Source organism: Juglans regia, chromosome 16 (genome assembly GCF_001411555.2).
Source record: "Juglans regia cultivar Chandler chromosome 16, Walnut 2.0, whole genome shotgun sequence".
NCBI classification, from domain to species: domain Eukaryota; kingdom Viridiplantae; phylum Streptophyta; class Magnoliopsida; order Fagales; family Juglandaceae; genus Juglans; species Juglans regia.
Genome location: NC_049916.1, coordinates 12,938,825 through 12,962,271, shown reverse-complemented (window position 1 = coordinate 12,962,271; position 23,447 = coordinate 12,938,825). Strand labels below are relative to the sequence as shown.

General features: G+C 35.8%; 1 protein-coding gene and 1 non-coding gene across 2 annotated transcripts; one reads left to right on the top strand and one right to left on the bottom strand.

Annotated features, from left to right (window-relative positions):
• Positions 1-4,808: 4,808 nt before the first annotated feature.
• On the bottom strand, positions 4,809-4,880 carry TRNAT-UGU. Its single transcript has one exon. It is a non-coding gene; the product is annotated as a tRNA-Thr (tRNA).
• Positions 4,881-4,985: 105 nt separating this feature from the next.
• On the top strand, positions 4,986-21,679 carry LOC108997239 (probable prefoldin subunit 5). The gene is made up of 4 exons (XM_018973427.2): positions 4,986-5,249; positions 9,239-9,342; positions 12,940-13,017; positions 21,392-21,679. The coding sequence occupies exons 1-4, from the start codon at positions 5,057-5,059 to the stop codon at positions 21,473-21,475; spliced, it is 459 nt and encodes a 152-aa protein (XP_018828972.1). The 5' UTR covers positions 4,986-5,056; the 3' UTR covers positions 21,476-21,679.
• Positions 21,680-23,447: the final 1,768 nt, after the last annotated feature.

Genomic DNA, 23,447 nt, shown 5'->3' with positions numbered 1-23,447 from the left:
TGTCGTATTTCTGTATAGGTCATCAACATGTTGCTAAAACTATTTAAAGAGGCTCTCCTTCAAGATAACGTAGTACCTCGTAATTTTTATAAAGCGAAACAATTGAAGTGAAGGCTAGGATTGATTATAATATCATCCACGCTTGTAAAAATAATTGTGTTCTCTTATGGCAACAATATGTAGAATTTAATTCATGTCCAGTGTATCGTGAGTCAAGATGGACATCTGATAAGCATAATTTACCTCAAAAGGTGTTAAGACATTTTCTGTTGATTTCTCGACTTCAAAGATTGTTTACGTCCTGTTGACTACGAAATATATGTTTTGGCATCACACAGAAAGAGTTCAAAATGAAAACTACTTCTCGCATCCTGTAGATTTCTTACAATGGAAGAAATTTAATATCGAGTATCCATGGTTTGCCGAAGAACCTCACAATGTACGTCCTCGTTTAGCAACGAATGGTTTTAATCCATTTGGCAACATAAGCACTTTTCATAGTACTTGGTCTGTCATATTAATGCCTTATAACTTGCCACCTTAGAAGTGTGTGAAGGATCCGTATTTTATGATGACTCTATTGATACCAGGGTTAAGGTCACCAGGGAATGAATTAAATGTATATCTGCAACTACTGATTGCAGAGTTGAAAGAGTTGTGGGATCAGGATGTCAGTACATATGATGCGGCCTCGTCGCGGGAGTTCAAGATGCATGTTGCAGTGATGTGGATAATAAATGATTTCTCAGCATATGAAAACTTGTCTTGGTGGAGCACAAAAGTTACAATGAAAAATAAAACAAGTAACACACTAATGTCTAATACTAGTACATCACTATAGTTAATAGTACCCTATAGTAATATAACTATATTAGTATTAATTATAGTGATTTAGATTTTAGTATAACTATATTAATATAAGTTATAGTGATTTAGTATAATTGTAATACTATAAGTTATAACTATAGTCTATATTAATATTACTATTAGTTATAGTGATTAACATAATTATATATTAGTATTTGATATAGTGATTTTAATTTAGTATAACTATATAATAGTATTAGTATAAATATTATACTAACTATATCACTGATTGTATTAGTACACAAATGTCTAATACTAATATATCACTATAGTTAATAGTATCATAAAGTAATATAGTATTAGTAATTAATACTACTATAGTGATTTATATAGTAATTTATATATAGGCTTAAAGTGGTTTACTAATTTATATATAGTAATTAATACTATTAGTAATTTATATGAATAATACTTTAGTTATTATACATTAGTATTATATATTATTATAAATTTATAGATTAGTGTTTATTCAGTAGTATTACAATATTACATGTTGATGTTATTATGCATCTTAGTGTTTATAGTAGTATATTATAGTCATATACTAAACTATTATTAGTCAATTTAGTCTATATATTATAGTATAAATATATTATTTAACTAGTATATTATTGAGTTTAACTAACTATATAAGATATAGTTGTATAAAATTTAAATAATTAATATATAGAAAAACACATCTTTTTATAAAATATGTATAAAATAAAAGGCGGAGGCGGAGTCGGAGGGTCACGTCGGAGGCGGAATCGGAGTCGGAGGTGGAGGGTCGGAGTCGGATCGAAGCGGAGCCGGAGTCGGTTCATCAGTGACTCCAAATCCGATTCTAACTTCCAAGGGGAAAAAACCTCCGACTCTGACAAGTCGGAGTCGGAATGGAGCCAGTGCGGAGTCGGATTCAGAGTCGTATTTTTGCTCAGCCCTACTCAAGAACTCTCCACTCCTTTTTCTTGCAACTATGTTGATGATTATGATTGAGGCTCTAAATATTTGTGTCTAAGTATAAGGAAATGAGATATGAGATGAAAGTTGAAAATCTATGAGAAAAGCGAGACTTGACTTGTATTGAGGAGGAGGGGAAAAAAAAAAAAAAAGTGAAATGGAGTAAGCCAACGACTAAACAAGAGAAGCAAGAGTTTTAAGTCAGCTTTGGTCTTCCTCATGCCACATGTAAAAAATCCAAGGAACTGAGTAATGCTACTTTTTTCTGCTCAAATCTGAACCATTAATTGATCCCTGAAAGGCTACACGTGGCTGTCGTGTGGCATGCCATGTCACGCTTTTTATTTCTTTTTCTTCTTTTAATATTCATACTCTAATTAAGACTAATTTGTTTTTGTTTAATTTGATTCCTAAGTATTTTTTTAATTTAAATCAGCTTATTTGCTTTTGTTCCTGTTTTCTCTCGTTCGTCACATTTTGAATTCTCTTACGCCACGAGTCTAAGGGGATATTAGCATATTTATTAATCTTGTCCCGTATGGTCTATAAACCCAATTTGTACTGACGCTTGCTTGCTATATAACCCTCACCGTACTTTACTTCTAAAGTCAATACAATCAAGATGTAATGATTAAGACCTAGTTTGGATAGTGAATTAAAATAAAATATATTAAAATATTATTTTTAATTTGAAATTTAAAAAAGTTGGTTTGTTTATTGTATTTTGTTTAAAAGTTTAAAAAAATTGTAATGATTAGATGAGATAAGATGAATTGAGATATTTTACTATCCAAACCAAGAGTGTAAACCCTCCAGTACCATGGACAAAAGGACTGTATGATCAAACCACCTGATTCACTTTCTCTTCTCATTTTCTCCCTCAACATTCCCTCAATGAAACCTCAAAACCACGATAGATTTACAAAGACCAAGGTATCAAAAGGTGCACATCAATAAGCAAGCCCAAGAAAAGGAAAATGCTACCAAAGTCTTAATGGACTCTCAGTCAACAAATGGTTAGAACTATGGATTCCTTCCACGCAAAATTTCAAAATAAAGTCGATCAAAGGTATAGACCAAATCTACCATTCTATTATAATTTCAGAAATAATTGTAAACAATCCAAGATCATGGGACACGACAAAAATGTAAAGTCTTTTTTATCAGGAAAGTGTTACAAAAATACAAAAATACAAAAAATCCAGTTGCCAACAATTTCACTGGGACAAAACAAAATCATCCGGACACCAAATCACAGTGAAATTTTTTTTGTCAAAACTGCTTATCATGAAACACTCAACAACCAGGACCCTGAACCGCAAGACATAATAATGGAGCTTTTCAAGCATCTCTGGAGACTAAGAATTCACGACCTACACAAGCTACTACTTTGTAAGCTACTCTGGAATATCCTTCCTACCAAAACAAGGATCAGCACAATTATCCATCAGTTTGAATCAACATAATGCCCACTGTGCAACCTAGTCGAAGAAACTTTGATACATCTTTTTGTGGAGTGCCCAATAACCCAAATTCTTTGGCAATAAAGCAGTTAGCCATTAAATCTAGCAAACCTACCCATCAGCTTCATATCAGACTGGATAATAATGATCATATATCTAGAACAAACATTAGGACTACGAGACATGGAAAAACATCACTTCCAACTATTTGCAGTAATTATCATGGACTTCATCTGGAGACAACGAAATGATACTATCCATAATCAAACCACCATATCTTTGGAAGAAGGAAAAAGTCAACTGAGTCAAATTTATGAAGAATACAAAGGAGCATGGGAAAAGAAGCAAAGGCAAGAAGAAAATTGGATGCCTCCTCCTATAAATTTTCATAGCTTCTCCTTTGATACAACAGTCAAAAATAATTTCTTAGTGGCATCAGTGGTACGAAGGAACCATGAAGGAGATATTCTCAAAATCAGAACAGAAAAAAATAGAAACTTCAAATCCACGGATAGCTGAAGCTTTAGTGGTTTTGCTAGCTTCCAAAATGGCAATTCCTTAGAATTTAGCAATTATTGAAGGCGATGCCCAAAATGTCATCACATCTGTAGAAAGTCCTGACTCCTCTATGTTCTGGCAAGTCTCCCCGATTATTGCAGACATTCAACAAATCCTCTTTTACCATAAAGGATGGAAACTAGCCAAAAGCCATTGATCTTAAAATCGATGTGCGTACTTAGTGACACAATGGGCAGTAACCAATCTTGCTTTTAGATACCTATTCTTAGATAAATTCTCTAGATGTTTTCTATATATTGATAGTGGGAATAACCTACCTTAAACTCTTGTAATTTGATCTATAATATGCTTGATTAGGAAAAAAAAAAACAAAATACTTAAACATGGCAGTGAAGTCTCACAATCAAACGTTGGACTTGTGAAAGCAAAGCATATAAGTTAGAAGACAGTAAATTAAAGAGTATTATTACATGTTCTTACGGCATTTTTCAAACACCGTTTCAAAGCATATCAGTTAATAGAAAGTAAATAGAAAAAAAGTAGTGTAATATGCACTTAAGACATGTGGAAAAATAATTTTTTTTTTTTTTTTTTATAAATTTTCTTTCAAGTATAATTATTTTTCAAACACCATTTCAAAGAACCATTTGAAAAAAATGGTTATTTTCACAAGAATAAAACAGAAGAGGGAGTTACCAGTAACCTTTAAGTATGATTGACATAACCTCCAGTTTTCAAAAGAGAAGTCTAGAGTTCGAAACTCCCCTCTTTTAACTTTTTTTTATATATTTCCCTTCTTTTTTTTTTTTATAAATTTTCCTTGAGTAGAATTATTTTTCAAACACCATTTCAAATAACCATTTAAAAATAGTGGTTATTTTCACAAGAATAAAACAGAAGAGGCCAGTAATCCTAAATCTGATTGACATAATCTTCAGCTTTTAAAATAGAGTTCAAAATCCTCGTTCCCCAACTAAAACAAAAACAAAAACAGAAGAGGGAGTTTGTATTGCTTAAAACTGCCCCCATGCAGGATCGAACTACAGACCTTCAGTTTACAAGACTGACGCTCTACCACTGAGCTATAGGGGCCTTTGCTTCTTCGCCTTTTACCAAATTATTAATAGTATAGATTGTAAAAAGTCAATGAAATTTCAAAGATCAAATTAAAATAGTTGTTTCGCATCTGTTCCTCGCCAGATCAAAAGAGCAGTTTTCGTTTTAGGAGAAAGATAAAGGAAGAGAGAGAGAGAGTGTGTGTGTTGCCAATGGCGTCGTCGAGAAGTGCAGTGAGGGTATCGGAGATGGAGAAGATGAGTTTGGAGCAGCTGAAAGCAGTAAAGGAGCAGGCCGATCTCGAACTTAATCTCCTCCAGGATAGCCTCAACAACGTCCGCACCGCCACCACTCGCCTCGAGCTTGCTTCCTCCGCCCTTCATGACCTCTCTCTCCGCCCCCAAGGTCCCTGCACTCTCTCTCTCTCTCGATTGCTTCACTTTCTTTTTCTCCAGTGTAAGTGTTCTTGAATTGCGCCAAATAAAATACCTATTTTTTATTTTATATTAATTTTGTTAAAAAAAGAACAAGAGTACTTCGGGTTCTAAGTAAGAACTACTCGTGTTATTGTTGTTGTAATGATTAATCTCTGAAAATCCTGGTAAAGCTTAGTCATGCTTAATGACGGTTGTAGATTTGTTAGGATTTTTGTGCACCATAGTGAACAATCAGAGTAGATTGGAAATCCTTCCCTTTGCCCTTGATGTGGAGTATCTGGAGAAGGAAGTAGGCACTCTATCAAAATAAAAAGATTCCCAATTCTGTAACCAGTACTTCCCACTTAACCCTTATTTTGTTTTGGTTTGCCTCTTTGTTGTTGTATTTTTATTTTTTCCCTTTCTGATTCTTGCGGCCTTCTTGTATGCCTCCTCTTTACTATAGTGTTACCGTCATTTTGGTATTCTTCAATAAGAAAACTTAATTATTGAAGAAGAGACCCACCCACGGGTAGCCCAAGTGGTAAGGGCAAACTTATGTGCATGAGTCCCATGTCACAGATTCAACTCCCCCTAGGATCAAACTGCAATTTCAGTGGGAGGTGATGGCGATGGCGGTGGATTGCTGTGCTAGTCTCCCCGGGGGTTTAGGTTCCATAGGTGAGTCCTAAGAGCTACCGTGCGGTGGTTCACTGTCATAAAAAAATAAAAATAAATAAATAAATAAAATAAAATTGAGGAAGAGAAAAAGCAAGAGCTCACTAGTTTTTTGCGACTTACAAGAAAGGATTATAAAAGAACCCTTCTTACGAACCTTCCACTCCATGTTTTATCCCGACTTTCGTTATCCTATGTCCAATTGCAGGCTTGTTTACAGCAGCAACTAGAGCTTTGATCTAATTGAGCTTAGTTCAGGAGTAGGAATTGCAAATTTCTTGGCTTTAATGACAGACTAGCTGTTCCAGATCCGAAATGGTTGACATGAGGTTGTATCAAATGATTCTTTAGATGCTATTTATACTACCCGCCTACCCCTGGCAACATTAAGGTCTCAGCCCTTCATTGGACATCTTAGAATAAAATATTAACCATCCAAACTATTCAGAATTTACCTTCTAGTCGTGCAGATTTTTATAATCTCAGTGAAGGCTGAATAGTTAGCCGGAATGAGTAGAATGCAAGTCATAGCTAGGATATGCAAGCATTTTCCTATTTATTGGTTGGCTAGCGCAACATTTGTTGTCTTTGGTAAAAAAAACCCAATTAGTCATGAGTGTACAAATCTATTTGAGCATTTTTTCGGTCTAATTGCAGATTATAACCACATCATGTTCTTGGATTGGCTTGGTGCACCTTAGCAGTAAGCGTATAGATTATGTTTTTTTTTTTTTTATTGGTAAACAAGGTTTTATTGATCTTAAGGAATAGGCAGAAGCCAAGGTATACAGGAGATATACAAGAGCGTAGCCTTAGTGTGCTAGTTCAGTGATACAAGAAATTCATGGAAACTCATTCCATTGAAATCAATTACAACCGACCAATGGAGTAAAGTATTAAAAAATAATTTTGTAAGCTCTTCCATTGATCGTTCTTGATCTTTGAAGCTTTCTTCATTCCTTTCCCTCCAAATGCACCACCATAAGCATATTGGGACCATCTTCCATGTTGCTGCAACATGAGAGTTACCTTGAAGATCTAAGGTGCCTAGTAAGGTTGCATTTTTCTATTGGTTGGTGTTTCTTGGAAAAATCTTAACCACGGATAATCTGAGGAAGAGAGGTCTATTTGTGGTAGATTGGTGTTTTATGTGTAAGAAAGATGGTGAATCTGTTGACTATCGTTTTCTTCATTGTGAGGTGGCTAAGACTTTGAGGAATGAGATCTTTCATAGGACGAGTATTGCTTGGGTGATGCCTAAGCACGCGGTGGACCTTTTTGCATGTTGACGAGGTTTTGTGGGGAGACAAAGTAGTGTAGCTGTGTGGAAGATGATCCCTTTGTGCTTGATATGGTGCTTATGGTTGGAGAGGAATGGGGGGTGCTTTGAAGATAGAGAACGTTCGATGGGAGATCTTAAGGAGTTTTTCTTTAGCACTTTGTGTTTTTGGGCTAAGACTCTTGTGGGGAATGGAAAATCATTTTCTTGTTTGGTTTTCGTCGTGTTTTTCTCTAAGTTTAGGTGTACTCTCATGTATATTTCATGTGTACTTGGGTTATGTCTATTTACTTGGAATAAAATTCTCTTATTAATTATAAAATAGAAAAAGGCACCACCATAAGCATTTTGGGACCATCTTCCATATTGTTGCAATATGAGAGTTACCCTGAAGACCTCTCCAAGAAGCTAAGGGATCAATTACCCTTCTCGGTATCACCCAAGTTATTCCCACCTGAGTGAAGAAATAAGCGTATGGATTATGTTAATGCATGCTTTGTTTGGACTGTCATGCTGTAGTTGATGAGAGAATTTCGTCAATTCCTATGGAGAATTTTTTATAGGTAAGAGTTAGTTAGAGATTTATTTGCATGAGCAAAATGGTTAGCCTTTAATAGGAAGACTTTCTAAACCTTTTAAGTTTGGTGTTACCCTAACCTGACTCTATAAATATCCATAAATGGCTTTTGAATCAGTTCCAATTGAATACCTCCACTTCTCCTTGTTTGCTGACAAATGAGCCATCCTCAAGATTGAAGATGACTCAGTTCTTGCAAGTGATGTCTATTGTTTCATCTTTAATTCTACGAACTACTCATACTTACCAAAAAAGAGTTTTACAAACTACTCATAAAAAAAGTCAAACTGACACTTTCAACGGACCCAAAAAAAAACAAAACAAAACGATTGCAAAAGGAAAAATAGGAATCGTCATCCAAATGGAAAGGGGTAAATCATAAACAATGGGTTCCAGAATTTCAATTTCTTTTCATTTCTCCCATAGCTCTCTGTGCATGCAATTTCTGTTTTGGTTAAGTTACTTAAAATTAAGATATAACAGCCAAAATAGGCAGCTATCCAACAGTAAAGATTTTTTTTTTTTTTTTTAAGTAAGATCTGCTACATTCTTTTCTTTCTTTCTAGATGCACCACAAAAAGAACCCAGTACCATCTCCCATAATGCTTCACTCTGTGGACAGCTAAACCTTTTGTTCCAACAAGCCAACAATCCCATCATGCTGTGAGGCATGACCCTATCTAAGCCAAACATATCAAAAATATTATTGCAAAGTGTGTATAAACCGGTGAACCACCTCACAATGCAAAATCAAATGTTCAACCATTTCCCCAGTTATTTTTTTATCAGTAAATAAAAATTTTATTAATATAAGCATAGCCAAGTACACGGGACATATACAAGATCAACACCCATGCACAAGTGTCTAAAGATACAAGGAAATCGTTTCCCCACTTCAACACCATGCTTTCTTAAGAAAATTTTCCAAGCACAGAAAGATGTTCTTTGGGCCAAGGGAATGCACTTGTATCATGATGAGATAAGATATTAGAAAATGACTTGACAATAATACCCTTTACTTCCAGGGAGGACCAACAGAGCCTATCATCACTAGCCTTTCTCAACTGAACAAGATACAATAGATTACAAACTGATGTAAACACCTCCACCTTCTAATCTTGTGCTGCTCTAACGAAATTAACATCCCATTTGGGAGTATCACTAGAAAACTGTTGGTGGGGCTTCCTGAAGCAAGCAATGTCGAACAGCTCTACATAAGCTGCTTTAAGAGACTAATCCCCACAGCACACATCATGCCAGAACATGACTCACTTCCTTGTCCCCCACCCCCCTCTCTCTCTACACACATGCATAGGTATGTATGTATGTATGAATGTATGTATGTATTTGTATATGCTTTTGTGTGCACGTGCAAGTGATTTTTTTCCATTTGCATCTATTTCTTTACCTGCCTTAACATCTATGTATTTTTCTCTGCTGATAGGAAAGAAAATGCTGGTTCCCCTTACTGCTTCTCTGTATGTACCTGGCAGACTTGATGATGCGGATAAAGTCTTGGTAGATGTTGGTACTGGTTACTTCATTGAGGTCAGTTCTTAGCTTCTGAAATTGTATAGTAAGATTCTTCTATAATGACATTAGTATTGTGTCTTATTTTTACTTTTCTTGCAAATTTTTGCACCTCAAATTTATTTAGTCTGATTGGTTATGAAGAAAGCAGAGGAATAGATAAGAAATGTGAGTAGTCTGGGTTTTCCACTTTTATTTCCAATTTTTATTTTTTCAACATTGGTTCAAGTTTTTATTTTTATCCTCCCACCCACTTACACTCTTAAAGTCATGTATGTTTTATTTTGCATATTAGTGACTTAAAGTGTTTGCTTTCATTTTTTCCCCCAACTTTCCTTTGGCTTAGAAACAAGCGTCCATGTTTACTTTTCTCCTTGTTCGCTCACAAATGAACACTCCTTGTTCGCTCTCACAAATGAGCCATCCTCAATAGATAGAAGACGGCAGCATAATCATGTTCAACAGGATGTCAGATAATAGTTGGAAATCAATGCAAAATAAAGTTCACGTCTAAAAGTTTTTCCCTTTGCTGAAGTTGATAAAGCTTCCAGCTTTACTTGTTTGACCTACTTACTCTTGGAGATACTTGTGCATACAGAGCGCACGACGGAAATCCAATATTCTTGCAGACGGATTTATAGCAATCAAAGCTATTAGGAGGCCAAGCCTTAAAATGAAGCTTTTATCTCTTGGGTTTTTTTTCTGAAGGAATTTTAAGAAAAGAAAAGGCAATGTTCAATCAGTTTATAATTGCGTGTATCTTGTTATATATGATATTCTGTGTTGAGTCAGTAGATAGAGTTAAAGATGACTCGTCAAAAGGAAAATATGTATTATCTCATTTTGAAGCACAGCACAAATTGATAATATGGAGGGTTTTTTTTTTGGCCAAAAATAGAACATGTAGAGGAATAACTGCTTTTAGGAGTATCATACTTTGGAGTTAGTTTGCCTTTAAGTTCAGACTTTCTAATCAGTGCTGAAACAGTATTGTGGATCTTCTTTATGGTTGGATGTTGACACAAGCAACCACTTTATAAAAAAAAACTTGTGAGAGATCTAAGGTCATTGTTGTTCACAGTATTAGGGGTGTGCTAGATAATGCCTAGGACGTCACTTTTTTTTATAAGTAAGAAAAATAACTTTATTAATACGAATGAAATAGGCGAAGCCCATGTACACATGGAGTATACAAAAGAAACACCTAAATACATTCTAGGAACCTAAAAACGAAAACAAAAAATCAAGAACACTAGTTCCATTGAACACTTTGGCAGAAACCGAAAGCAATAAGGTGTTTACAAAAAGATTTCGAAGTTTCTCCAATGTATGCTCCTTATCTTCAAAACATCGATCATTCTTTTCCATCCAGATACACCACATAAGACACAAAGGATTCATCCTCCAAACCGTAGCCACCTAAGAACAATCGTAAAGACCATTCCAGTAACTAATAGATCCGCCACCCTCAAAGGCATCACCCAAGTCATGCCAATTCTACTAAAAATCTCATCCCACAATGCCATTGCCACCTCACAGTGCAAAATTAAATGAACCACTACTTCCTCATTCTTCTTACACATGTAACACCAGTCCATAACAATGAGATTGTGCTTCCTCAAATTTTCCATAGTCAAGATTTTCTCGAGAGAGGCAGTCCATATGAAGAAAGCTACTTTGGAAGGCACATGAGACCTCCGATTTTCTCGAGAGAGGCAGTCCATATGAAGAAAGCTATTTTGGAAGGCACATGAGACCTCCAAATACGCTTCCAAGGGAAAGAAATATAACTCTGTGATGCCAAAAGCTTGTAATAAGATCGAACTGTAAACATTTTGCTTCCATCAGGCCTCCACAGCATCCTATCCCTATCATTGCTTCCATGCCTCTTAGAATATAAAAGACTAAAAATTGGAGAAGCTTCATCAATATCCCAATCATGTACAGCTCTAGTAAAACAAACATACCACTGGTAAGAACCATTAGAAATGACCAATAGATCCAACAGCATCCCGACACAAACCAGAAGACCATTGTGTTAGATGATGCCTAGGTCATTACTTGAGTTGCTTGAGTGTTATAAGGTAGGTCTTCACAGTGGAGCACTATATTAATGTGATTACTGAATTGCTTTGTCTGATCTTTTAACTTCTGATCGTTTTGAGCCATCCTGCACTAAGGTTAAGCTTATGTTTCTAATATCACTTTTGATTTGATTAGGCTTTGGGCACTATAACTCCTCAATGGAAGGCCCAAACCATATGGCCTATACTTTTTTTATAATTAATAAGAGAATTCTATTTCAAGTAAATCAGTATAGTCCAAGCACATGGGAAGTATACAAGAGATTACACCTAAATACAAACTAGAGCAAGAAACGACTAAATCCAATCATGAGAATTTCCATTCCCTACAAGAGCCTTGGCCCAAAAACATAAAGTGCTAAAGAAAAACTCCCTAAGTTCTTCCATCGAGCGTTCTTTATCTTCAAAACACCTCTCATTCCTCTCCTACCATAAGCACCATATCAAGCACAAAGGGATCATCTTCCACGCAGCTATATGGCCTATACTCCAAAAGGACTAGTCAATGATACAATTAAAGCCCCATTGAAACCTTATAAAAAGCAAGAACTTCTCATTCCCAATGAATGTGGGATCTCATACACCACTTACCATTGTACTTATCATATGGGGTATCACAATCTACCCTACCCTCTTAAATTTCCGACATCCTAGTCGGACCAGTCCGTCGTATGTAGTATGGCTCAAGTCCCACATTTCTAGTTGAGATAGGCTCAATATCATTTGTAGTGCCCCAATGGAAGGCTCAAACCACATGGCATATACTCCAAAAGAACTAGTCAATGATACGATTGGAGCCCCATTGAAATCTTATAAAGAGTAATAACTTCTCATTCCCAAGTAATGTAGAATCCCATACACCACCTACCTTCATGCTTATCATATGGGATATCACCATTTCAGTTGTCCTCTTTTTCGATTAGTCGGATCTAATTCAAGATGTAAACTTTGTTCATCCTTTGTTAGAATTCACGTGTACTTAAAACGTGTACTACTTTTATTTTCTTTCATTTTTTTCCTAGTAAAGTTTTGCTTCCAAAGTATATGGAAACCTTTTTTGGGTATTCACTGTCATGTTTGATGGCTGTTACACCTAATTAAGTGGTAACTTGCCTCTTGTTCTTTCTCTAGGGATAAACAGAGTTAAGAATTAGGAGATATGTGTGACTATTTTTTTCTAAGTCCGGTTTTTGTCATTCTTTTACCAATCTTGTGCCAAGATGAGATATAGCTTGGGCATGTCACAATTTTTTAAATGTCATTTCTCTGTTTCATGACCTTTTCTCTCAGTTATTTTCTACTAAAAGTGATTGTTATGTGTTGAATCTGTTGATTGTGGTGTTAGAAAGGTAAAGAATTAGCAAACTGCAAATGCACTGTTCTAGACACTATTTTTAACGCATAAGTGCATCTGCCACACTCGCCTACAGGGTACACATTCATTTTAACAAATGGCTGAAGGGAAACTATTTTGCATTTATTTTATCACTAATCCACAATTTTATATTCATTTTTCATTGTATTTGATCAGAAAACAATGGCTGAAGGGAAAGATTATTGTGAGCGTAAAATCAACTTGCTGAGATCCAACTTTGATCAACTTGTTGAGGTATGTTTACTGTACCTATATAATATGTTGTTCTCAATTCAAACCCTGGCTGATGGCATATTGGTTGCATATCTGTTGCAACACAATGGTATGGAATATATGTTAGAACTTTGAATTCTGTTTTTTTTTATAAGAATCTTTGATTTCTTTTGTGTTGAGTGTAAGCCATGATCGACGATTTAACACCTACCTTCGCACCAATGTCCCCTTGGATTTTGTTTATTATTCTTGAGACTGAGGTTAATGATAGAAAAATGACAAAATAAAGCTGCACTGGCAAGACTGCAAGATAGCTTCCAAGAGAGTTCTGCCTCTAGCCCTCTAAAGTGTGGCAGTTTCTTTTTACTTTAATTTTTTTCTGTGGTGTCTTTCAAAGTTTTTTTCGCTGGTGAAATTAGCTTTTTTGTGGAGCTTCAACCCTTAGTATATAAAGGGGAAGGCACCTACTCTCACAAAATTGTGGAGTCAATAAGGTTTGCTTTAGATTTTAGCGGGAGTACATAACTTCACCTTTATGTACTAAGGTTTTGAGCTTTAACTTCCAATTTCTTTTTGGCTAGTTTGGTTCTTAAACATTTAGTTGTTTAAGAGTAGACCCTTGTGCATTGGGGGGAGGGACACCATTATGAGTACGAGTTAAAAGGAAATTGGTGAACATATCTGTGGGAGCCTGTGAAGAAATCCTCCAGGGGTGTTTTGCATTGCATAGAACTGGGCCAACTGTATTTGAAAACTCACAAAATTTTCTCAGTTTAAAGAACTGATTTTATCTTGTTTTTTTTATAAGGCACAACATTTTATTGAAACGTTTTAGGGGTGACACCTTAGTAAATTGGGGGTATACAAAGGGCATGCCTATCATGAGGAAGGGTTGCGCAGCACAAGTTAGTATAATCTGCAAAATAGATAAATAATTTAATACATTTTCAATCAAAGTCAGGGAAAATCGATTTTCTTAAAATATAGTTTTCAATTTGGCCTTTTCACATACAATTTGCAGAAAAGCTAATTTTAAAATATATTTCTCTTTCTTTCTAATGTTTTGGGATTAACAAAACTTGACTTGTGGGATTGAAACTAGAAAAAAGTCTGCATCTTTATATCTCAAATCCTTAGAATTTCGCTATAGCGTATTGTAGAGTACAAACCATTCAGGCATTATTTTTTATAAGAGAATTTTACTTTTTTATCATGAAAAGTGAGAGAAGGCAGAGTCGAAGTACATTGAGCATAATTGATGTACATGAGGGGCATAGTAAAGAGCAATAAAATCATATATGATCCCCTTGTGTTTGATGAGGTGCTTATGGTTGGAGAGGAATGGGTGGTGTTTTGAAGACAGAGAACGCTCGATGGACTTAGGGAGCTTTTCTTTAATACTTTGAGTTTGTGGGCTAAGGCTCTTGTATTGAATGGAGATGATTTTCTCAATTTGTTTGTCTTTTTTCAGTTTCTTGAGTGTATGTAGATATTTCCCCTTGTATACTTCCTGTGTACTTGGGCTATACCTATTCTTGGTAATAAAATCTCATATAGTTATCAAAAAATAAAATAAAATCTTGGAAAGTAAAGCAAGAGACATAGTTGGATGCCATCCAGTGGTATATTGAAAAGGAATACCTTTTAGGTCTTCAATTTTCTTTAAGGTGTCTACGAAACTCAAATCATATTTTTCCTTCCATATGGACCGCATCAAGCTCTTTCACGTGGTCATGTTGTGTTCGTTGTGTTGTCTCTCAAACCTCCTCTATAGACCACTACTATCGAAACAATTTTCTTGGAGATCATGTCTGGATGGTCTTGTTTTTTAATCGCTTGATCATCAAGAAGCAAGTTGGCTAGAGAGGCCATTCGAGAAGGAGATTTGCAAGGTGGTGAGAAATATGGCAGGTGACAAAGCTTTGGGTCTAGATGGGATTATTGTGGCTTTCTTTAAGGCATGTTGAGAAGTAGTTAAAGATGGCATCATGAGCTTCTTCCATGAGTTTCATGAACGGGGTAATTTTGAAAAAAGCCTTGATGCTACTGTCATTGCTCTCATTCCAAAGAAGCCGGGGGCGGTGGAGATTAAGGACGTTCATCCTATTAGCTTGGTGAGCGGAATGTACAAAATCCTTTCGAAGGTATTGGCTAATAGATTGAGTACGATATTGAAGATCATTTCCAAGCCCCAAAATGCCTTCATATGAGGTTGAAAAATTCTTGGCTCGGTTATCATTGCGAATGAATGCTTGGAGAGTCGAATCAAGTTGGGTGAATCAGGGTTACTATGCAAACTCGACATGGAGAAGGCATATGATTGAATAAACTGGAACTTTTTGTTACACATGCTCGAGAGGTGTGGCCTTGGAGTGAGATGGTGCTCTTGGATCAAATTTTGTATATCTACTATACATTTCTCCATTTTGGTGAACGGTACTCCAATGGGCTTGAGGTGAGGTGATCCCCCATCTCCATTACTTTTTGTTTTCATAATGGAAGCTTTTAGTAAAATGATCGCATGTCTTGTGGAAAGTGGATTTCTATCTGGCATCGTAGTAGGGGATGCAAGAACTGACAGCTCTGTTGGCCTATATTTCGGCCCGTACTGGCCTGTCCGGCCTATATTTCGGACCGTATTGGCTGATATTTTCAGCCTTTACTTTTTTCTTTTTCATTTCTTCAAACTGCAAGCTTATTTTTTTTATCTTCAATTCAGACCATACTATTTATAATTTATATATAATTTATTCATATATAGACTATTATTTTGGAATATAATTTATGTATATATTTATATATATAATTTATTTATACATAGACTATTCCGAAACGGTATCGGTACCGAATATCTCGTTTCAATGTCTCGACCGAAACGGTCAGTGAATCGGTATTCAAAGCATTGGTTTGTACCCCAATACATGAAGGCGGGGTGGGAATTTGGAACGTGTTGGTTTTCAATCAGGCTTTTTTGGGAAAATGGTTATGGAGATAACAAGAAGAGAGGAGAGCCTATAGAGGGTTATCATAGATCTAAAATATGGTGGATTGTGTTGCGGGGGGGGGGGTGCTCGAATGAGGTGAGCGGATCACATGGGGTGGGGCTTTGGAAACACATAAGAAGATGCTTGTCAAATTTCTATTGATACACACACTATGCAGTCAGGGATGGTTCTATAATTAAATTATGGGATGACCTATGTGGTGTGGAGACCAAATCCTTGAGGAAGCCTATCCAACAATATACAGCATTGTACGAAGACAAGAGGCTTTAGTGGCAGAGCTCATGGATCTATCCAGTGGCTCTCCTCAATGGAATATCATTTTCCTAAGAGCTTCCCAAGAGTGGGAAATTGACACATTTACATATTTCTTCAATCTTGTGTATAATTGTAGAGTGAATGGAGGAGCTGATAAGATTTGGTCACTGTCCAAGAATGGGAGATTTACCGTACGGTTGTACTATAAGTCCCTAACGACATACTCTACAAGTACATTCTCATGGAAGACTAAGGCCCCTCTAAAAGCTTTTTTTTTGTATGGACAAAATCATTAGGGAAGATTCTCAACTTGGATAATCTAAGGAAACACCGAATCATTGTGTTGAATTGGTGTTATATGTGTAAGAAAAGTGGGGAGTCAGTGGATCATCTATTATTGCATTGTGATGTAGCCATGAGCTTGTGGAATGATATCTTTGCTAGAGTGGGGCTCCATTGGGTGATGCCACAAAGAATCATTGACTTTTTGGCCAGCTGACAAGGCATCTGGGGTAACTCTCAAATCGCAATTGTGTGGAAGATGGTGCAGATGGTACCGATCTGTTTATAGTGGTGCATATGGATGGAGCTGAATGGTCGGAGTTTTGAGAATTGTGAATGGACAATGGACGAGATTAGAACTTTTTTGTTAATACTTTATTCCATTGGTCGCTATAATTCACTTTAATGGCATGAATGCACATGATTTCCTTGTATCTTTAGACACTCATGCATAGGTGTTGCTCTTGTATATGTCCCGTGCACTTGGCTTTGCCTTTTTAATAAAATTCTTATTTACTGATTAAAAAAAAGACCAGCCATAGGCAACACCCAACTAAGCCCAAGCAAGTTGAGAACAGCTTGTCACAATGTAGTAAAGATGGTCCACATAATCTCTATTCTGCTTACACATACAAAGCCATTCTACCACCATGACATGTCGCTTGCTTAGATTGTCCAAAGTAGGGATCTTGTTGAATGTTGTCTCAAAGGAGCCTTGTTCCTCCAAATGGTCTTCCATGAAAAAGTAATGTTGTCATGCATTGTGCTTATGACTTTGACTTAAAACACCCATATCGTTTACATACTCCAATGCATCTTTTCTTCGCCATCCAATCTCAATCGAAGAGAATATAACCTATCATAAAAGGAGGTATAGCGGTTAAACTCCCAATTATGAGGCATTTGGTCAAACTCCACTTGTCATTGAGGAGAGCCATTTGAATGTTAAGTTGTTGCCACTGGTGCATTTTTCTCCGTAACAATGTTAAACAAGTTCGGGAAAGCAGAAAGCGAGGCCGATTGACACACCATATCTTAACGCCCCAATGGAAGGCTCAAGCCACATAGTTTATACTCCAAAAAGACTAGTCAATGATACAATTGGAGTCTCATTGGAACCTTATAAAGTGCAAGAATTTCTTCCCAAGCAATGTGAGATCCCATACACCACCTACTTTTATCCTTATCATATGGGGGTATCATACAATACATCACCCCAGAAGTCTTATCTTGGTTCCAATCCACTCATATGTGATGTGCTAGGAAAATTCTCCAGACTCTTTGGATGTTCTTTGATAATCCAACTTTATAACTTCCATTCACTTCGTCTGAATGGAAGGTATTCTTTTTTATAAGTATGATAGGTCTTGTTTTTTTAATAAGAGAATAAAAAATTTTCACAACACAATGTAGAAATCCTAGAAGCTATACATGAATGCGCATGTGTGCACTTTTTTTTAAACAATTTAATTTTGATACTTCGGTTTGCAATACAGATATCTGTGCTCAATATCTTTGTTAAAAGTTAATGAGCATGCATAGTTGTACAAAGATTTTCTATTGAGTGGCGAATTCGTATTGGAGAAGCAACTCTTAGACTTCTTGTCCGTGAATGGCATAATACTTTCCAACCAGCTAGAGATCATCACATAATACTTAACACTTAAATTGGAGATCCAAGTTGGCTTGACCTTCGAGGCATTGGGAGAGGGGAATGTAAATTCGTTAGAAAGGCCCATTGCAGAAAATGAGGTTCATGTGGTAGTGAAAGAAATGAATGGAGATAAGGCCACATGACTTGATGATTATTCCATAGCTTTCTTCCAAGCTTGTTGGGAGTTTGTGAAAGAAGATTTGAAGAGGGTTTTCCATGATTTTCACCTTCAGGTAATTTGCCTTTGTACAACTTTTATTGAAATTGTTCTGAAGAAGGCAGGGGCAATTGGCATTAAAGAATTTGTACCTGTAAGTCTTGTGGATGGAGTACACAAAACCATTGCTAGAGTCATTGTTAATAGGTTGATCACATGAATTGGTGAATGGCACTCCCATGGGCTTTTTTTATAGCTCCCATGTATTGCAATAAGAGGATTCGTTGTATCCTTTGATTTTTTATTGTCATGGAGGCCCTTAGTTGGATCATCTGAGTGTTGGTGGCTAGGAATCTTTTATCAGGCTTCTCAGTGGGGACCCGAAGTGAGGAAGATCTCTTATCTCACTTGTTTACAGATGACACGCTGATCTTGAGTGAGGCACTCCTTGAACACCCACGCTTTTTGCACTGCATGTACCTTTGTTTTGAAGTAGCATCAGGACTGAAAATCAATTTCACCAAGTCTAAGATATTACCTGTTGGCAATGTGGACAATGTAGGATACCTGGTTAGCATCTTGGGATGGAAAGAGTCTTCATTGCCTGTAACATACTTAGGTCTTCCATTGGGAGCTCACTTTATAGCCAAATTGATTTGGGAGGGTATATTGGATAGGTTGGGGCATCAATTGGTTGGAAGAGGTTGTATCTATCGAAGGGAGGCCGAGTAACCTTGATCAATAGCACTCTCTCAAATCTACCGACTTACTGTTTATCTCTATTCCCACTCCCTATTGACATTGCTTACCGCATTAAGAAACTACGAAGGAATTTCTTATGGGGGTGGTAAGGGAGATGAACAAAATTTTGATTTAGTGAAGCGGTTTAGGGTTGTTCCCTGAGTTCGGAAGACAGACTGGGCATCAGAAGATTGATTACTTTTAATAGAGCTCTTTTTGGAAATGGATTTGGACATTATGCTAATGAAAGAGAGCCTCTGGAGGAGTGAGGGTCCGTTGAGAGTAGCTTTTTTCATCCGGACAGCTCTACTGGGAAGATCCTTATCTTGGATAATTAGGAAGACATGTTATGGTGGTTTAATGGTGTTGTTGGTCAGAAGATCGATTAATTATATAGAGCTCTTTTTGGAAATGGCTTTGGACATTATTATGCTAATGAAAGAGATAGCCTCTGGAGGAGTAAGGGTCCATTGAGAGTAGCATTTTTCGTCCAGACAGCTCTACTGGGAAGATCCTTATCTTGGATAATTTGAGGAAGAGACATGTTATGGTGGTTTAATGGTATTGTAGGTGCAAGTGGAACGGGGAATCGATGGATCCTCTTGTTGCAAGGCAGCCAGCTCTCTGTGGCAAGTGGTTCTTAGACTATTTGGGCTAATATGGTTGATGCTTAGGGAGATGGTGGATGTGTTTGCATGCTTGAAAAGGTGGTTTGAGAGTCCTCACAATGAGACCTTGTGGAAAATTATCTCAATTTGCTTGATGTGGGTGCATATAAAGGGAAAAAATAATCAAAGTTTTGAAGATAACACAGATTCTAGGCTTTATTTTTTATTCCCCTCCCTTTACCAATGGAAGGCAATCCACCCGTCTTCCTAACTCCAGTTTTGTGAGTTTTTTTTTACCTCTTTTCCTTCTCTCATGAGGTGTATTTGAAGTATACTTCCCATGTAACTTGATAATGCTTAGGCCCCGTTTGGATTGAGAGTTGAGATGAAATGAGTCGAGATGGTTTTAGATGAGTTGAATAAAATATTGTTAGAATATTATTTTTTAATATTATTATTGTTTTGGGATTTAAAAAAGTTGAATTGTTTATTATATTTTGTATGGGAATTTGAAAAAGTTGTAATGATGTGATAAGATGAGTTGAGATCACTTCTCAATCCCAATGGGGCCTTATATTTCTTTTTCTCGATCATTAATAAAATTTATCTTACTTATAAAATAAAATTTATTTTTTTAGATGTAACACTCTGAGTTCCACATTAGGAATATGAATAACTCACATAGCTTAGATAGGTTATAAAGTTGGTTAGGGGTGTTAAGTTCCACACTAACTACTTATTTGATGAAACTAGGCTTTATAAGTGATTCTAAAGAAGCTCCAAATTGACTAATGCGGCTAGCATTTTTCATGGGTATAAGCTAAATACAAACTCACATCAGTTTTAGACCGAACTTAGACAAGTTCTTTTAATCGAAATTAGATCTTAACTTGAGTCTATATAAATTTGATGTGAAATGAAATGATCTCATTTTATTTTAGGTTCTGATTTAGAAAATATCTGAATCAGTTCTTTGGTTTTCCAAACACCACCTTGGATACGCCATTTGTTGAAAGGAATTCTCCATCTTTTCTTGCTCACTATATATGGCAAGCGACATTCATTTGGGATGGAGGCAGTTAATCAACAAGCTGGGAGACCTTTCTACCTTTGTTTAATAAGATGGGGACCATGGTTTGACAAGATGAGGACCATATTTTTCAATTTCTTCTTTAACCCCCAGGGGTTAGCTCAAGTGGTAAAGGCCTTGGGTTTGGGGGTATGCTTCCCCCTAGGTCTAAGGTTCAAATTCCCTTAGGTGCAAACAATCTCTAGGGGCCATCGGACGGGGAGATTTTTCCCTTGAATTATCCAAGGTGCACTTGTGGGAAACTCATTGCCGAGGGCTTGTGCACTCTCGAGATTAGTGGGGACGTGTTCCTAGACATCCGGTGCCAATCAAAAAAAAAAAAAATGTTCGAGTTTTATGTATTTTTCTATTTGTGGAATAGAATGTAAACTATTGAGTCGTCATAAAATGAAGAAAAATGATAGACAACCATTATTACAATCATTTATACAACTATGTTTTCTAAATGGATGGAGGCTTTTGTAAATTTTCTAAATATTTACTAGCGGGATTTGTCAATCATTTGATGCTAAATCAAGAGATGATAAATAACATTTTCCTTTGCACTGTTATCCTCTACGAAGTATTATTGCTCTCTTCTAATGACAGGATTGTACAATGCAGGTTGCTTCTAAAAAGAAAAGCGTAGCAGATGAAGTCGGGGCAATCTTACAGGCAAAATTGAAGCAATTATCTCCTTCAACTTAGGGAGCTGTAGTGCCTTGTTGCATTATTGAGTTCCAAATTCCAATGCCTTCTTTGTATAAAAGGCTGAAGATCTGGTTTTAGATTTTGAATTGGGACCTTTTTCCTACCCCCTCTCCCCTTCTCTTTTTATTCCCTTTATTTTATTGGATTAAATGATCATGATAGTAATGAATTCAAGTGAATCCATTTATAGTTTACAGGTCTTCTTTCTTTGAACGGTGCTACTCTGCTGCTCAGATTAGCTCATTGCAAGTTACCGCTGGGCCAAATTCACCTTTTTTTATTTTTTTTCAATTTTTGTATTCATTTTTTTTATTATTTTAAAACATTTTTAAAAAATATAAAATATATATATCAATACATTAATAGTCACTTTCTTAATTATTAAGTAAAGAAAAAAAAATTAAAATACATGAGGTGTCAAGATAAGGCAAATTGAATGGGAAAGTAGCATTTTTCATTTTCTCTTTTTATGAGATGGGATCCTCTTTCGTCAGGTGCCAGAAAAAGTATTAATCGCTGGAGATTCAAATGGATGGGCTAAGCAACCTTTATTAAATAAACCAATTAGGGTATACAGACCTGTAGCTGGAATAGTTCTCGCAGACAGGAAATACAAAGTTATAACAGAAGAGAAAAATAGAAAATCATGAAAATGAACCCATATAGTGTAAGGCATGATTATAGAAACAAAAAGTGGAAAAAAATTATACACAATACAAGGTTTATGTGATTTGGCAACATGTCTACATTCTAAAAAATTTTATTCAGATAAAAAAAAAGATACAATCTGAAAATCGTAATAGATTCTTGTTAGGTTCAAATTAGGCCGACACAAACACAACTAAGCTCCCCACAAAAAAGAGGGTCAGTGTCGTTAGTGGCCGCAATAGCAACAACTAGTGTACTACTTATACTTAGAATATTAGCATTGGATTGGTTATCTCAATAGTCAAATTTTGCCTAATATCACATATTTTGTCTTTTACCTATTCCACTCAACCTAATTGTACATTAGATTATCCATCTAAACTTTATATAATAATAAAATATTATTAATTTTTTCATTTTTTATTTTTTTATTTTTTATCTAATTTATTTATGTAATATTTTGCAATTCTACCAATCATATGTTCATTGTAATCGTATTCTAATTAAATTTTTGTTTCAACAATCATATTTTCAATAGTCATTTAACGATAATATCTAAAATCCTTGGAGTACATTTATCTAAAATTCCATATAAATGTCTTAATTTACAAACCGAATATCTATATTTTCTATCTAACTATTTTCTTTTACCAATCTTTTCTTCTATACAACAATCATATCTACAATTATTTAACCAATTGTCTTCTTTTGCCAACATTTCTTCTATTTAATAATCATATCTACAATTATTGAAATCGATTGGATACAATGGCACAAAACTTATTTGTGTATTATTGGATCGAGGGTCATCGATTGGTCAATGACACAACAGAAAGTTTGGATTGCTAGGATTTTTATACTCATTATAATATTCAGAAATTCTCTCACGTTTGTGTGGATTTTTGGTCAGTCCCCGGTATAACATCAATGCTAATGTTAAGGCAAACCGATATGAGGATGTTGTCTTCATCTAGGTTAAAGACACACCTCATTGAAATTTCTTAGTGGGTGGCATTTTTTCACCTTCGAGTTAAGATGCTTAGAGCACAACATTATCTTGTTTGCTAACCATTGGGAATACTATTAATACCTTGTCCACCACTTTATAAGAGAGAAGTGAAGAAAAGATCTTCATTAAAGGATGTGTCCATCCTTAAAAAAATATATAATTTTAAGGAATCAAACAACTTAAATACCAACTTAACAAACAAAACAAAACAACCATGCAACTTGACAAACAACTTAAATGTACAAACAACCAATTGTATGTACAGCTTAGAAAAAAAACAAAACAACAAAACCAATTGTATGTACAAACGGC

What these genes read in the sequence shown, in the direction of transcription:
- LOC108997239 (XM_018973427.2), top strand. Translation starts at nt 5,057, where the DNA reads ATGGCGTCGTCGAGAAGTGCAGTGAGGGTATCGGAGATGGAGAAGATG. An exon ending in GTACTGGTTACTTCATTGAG is followed by an intron (nt 9,343 to 12,939) that starts GTCAGTTCTTAG and finishes GTATTTGATCAG; the next exon opens with AAAACAATGGCTGAAGGGAA. An exon ending in ACTTTGATCAACTTGTTGAG is followed by an intron (nt 13,018 to 21,391) that starts GTATGTTTACTG and finishes TGTACAATGCAG; the next exon opens with GTTGCTTCTAAAAAGAAAAG.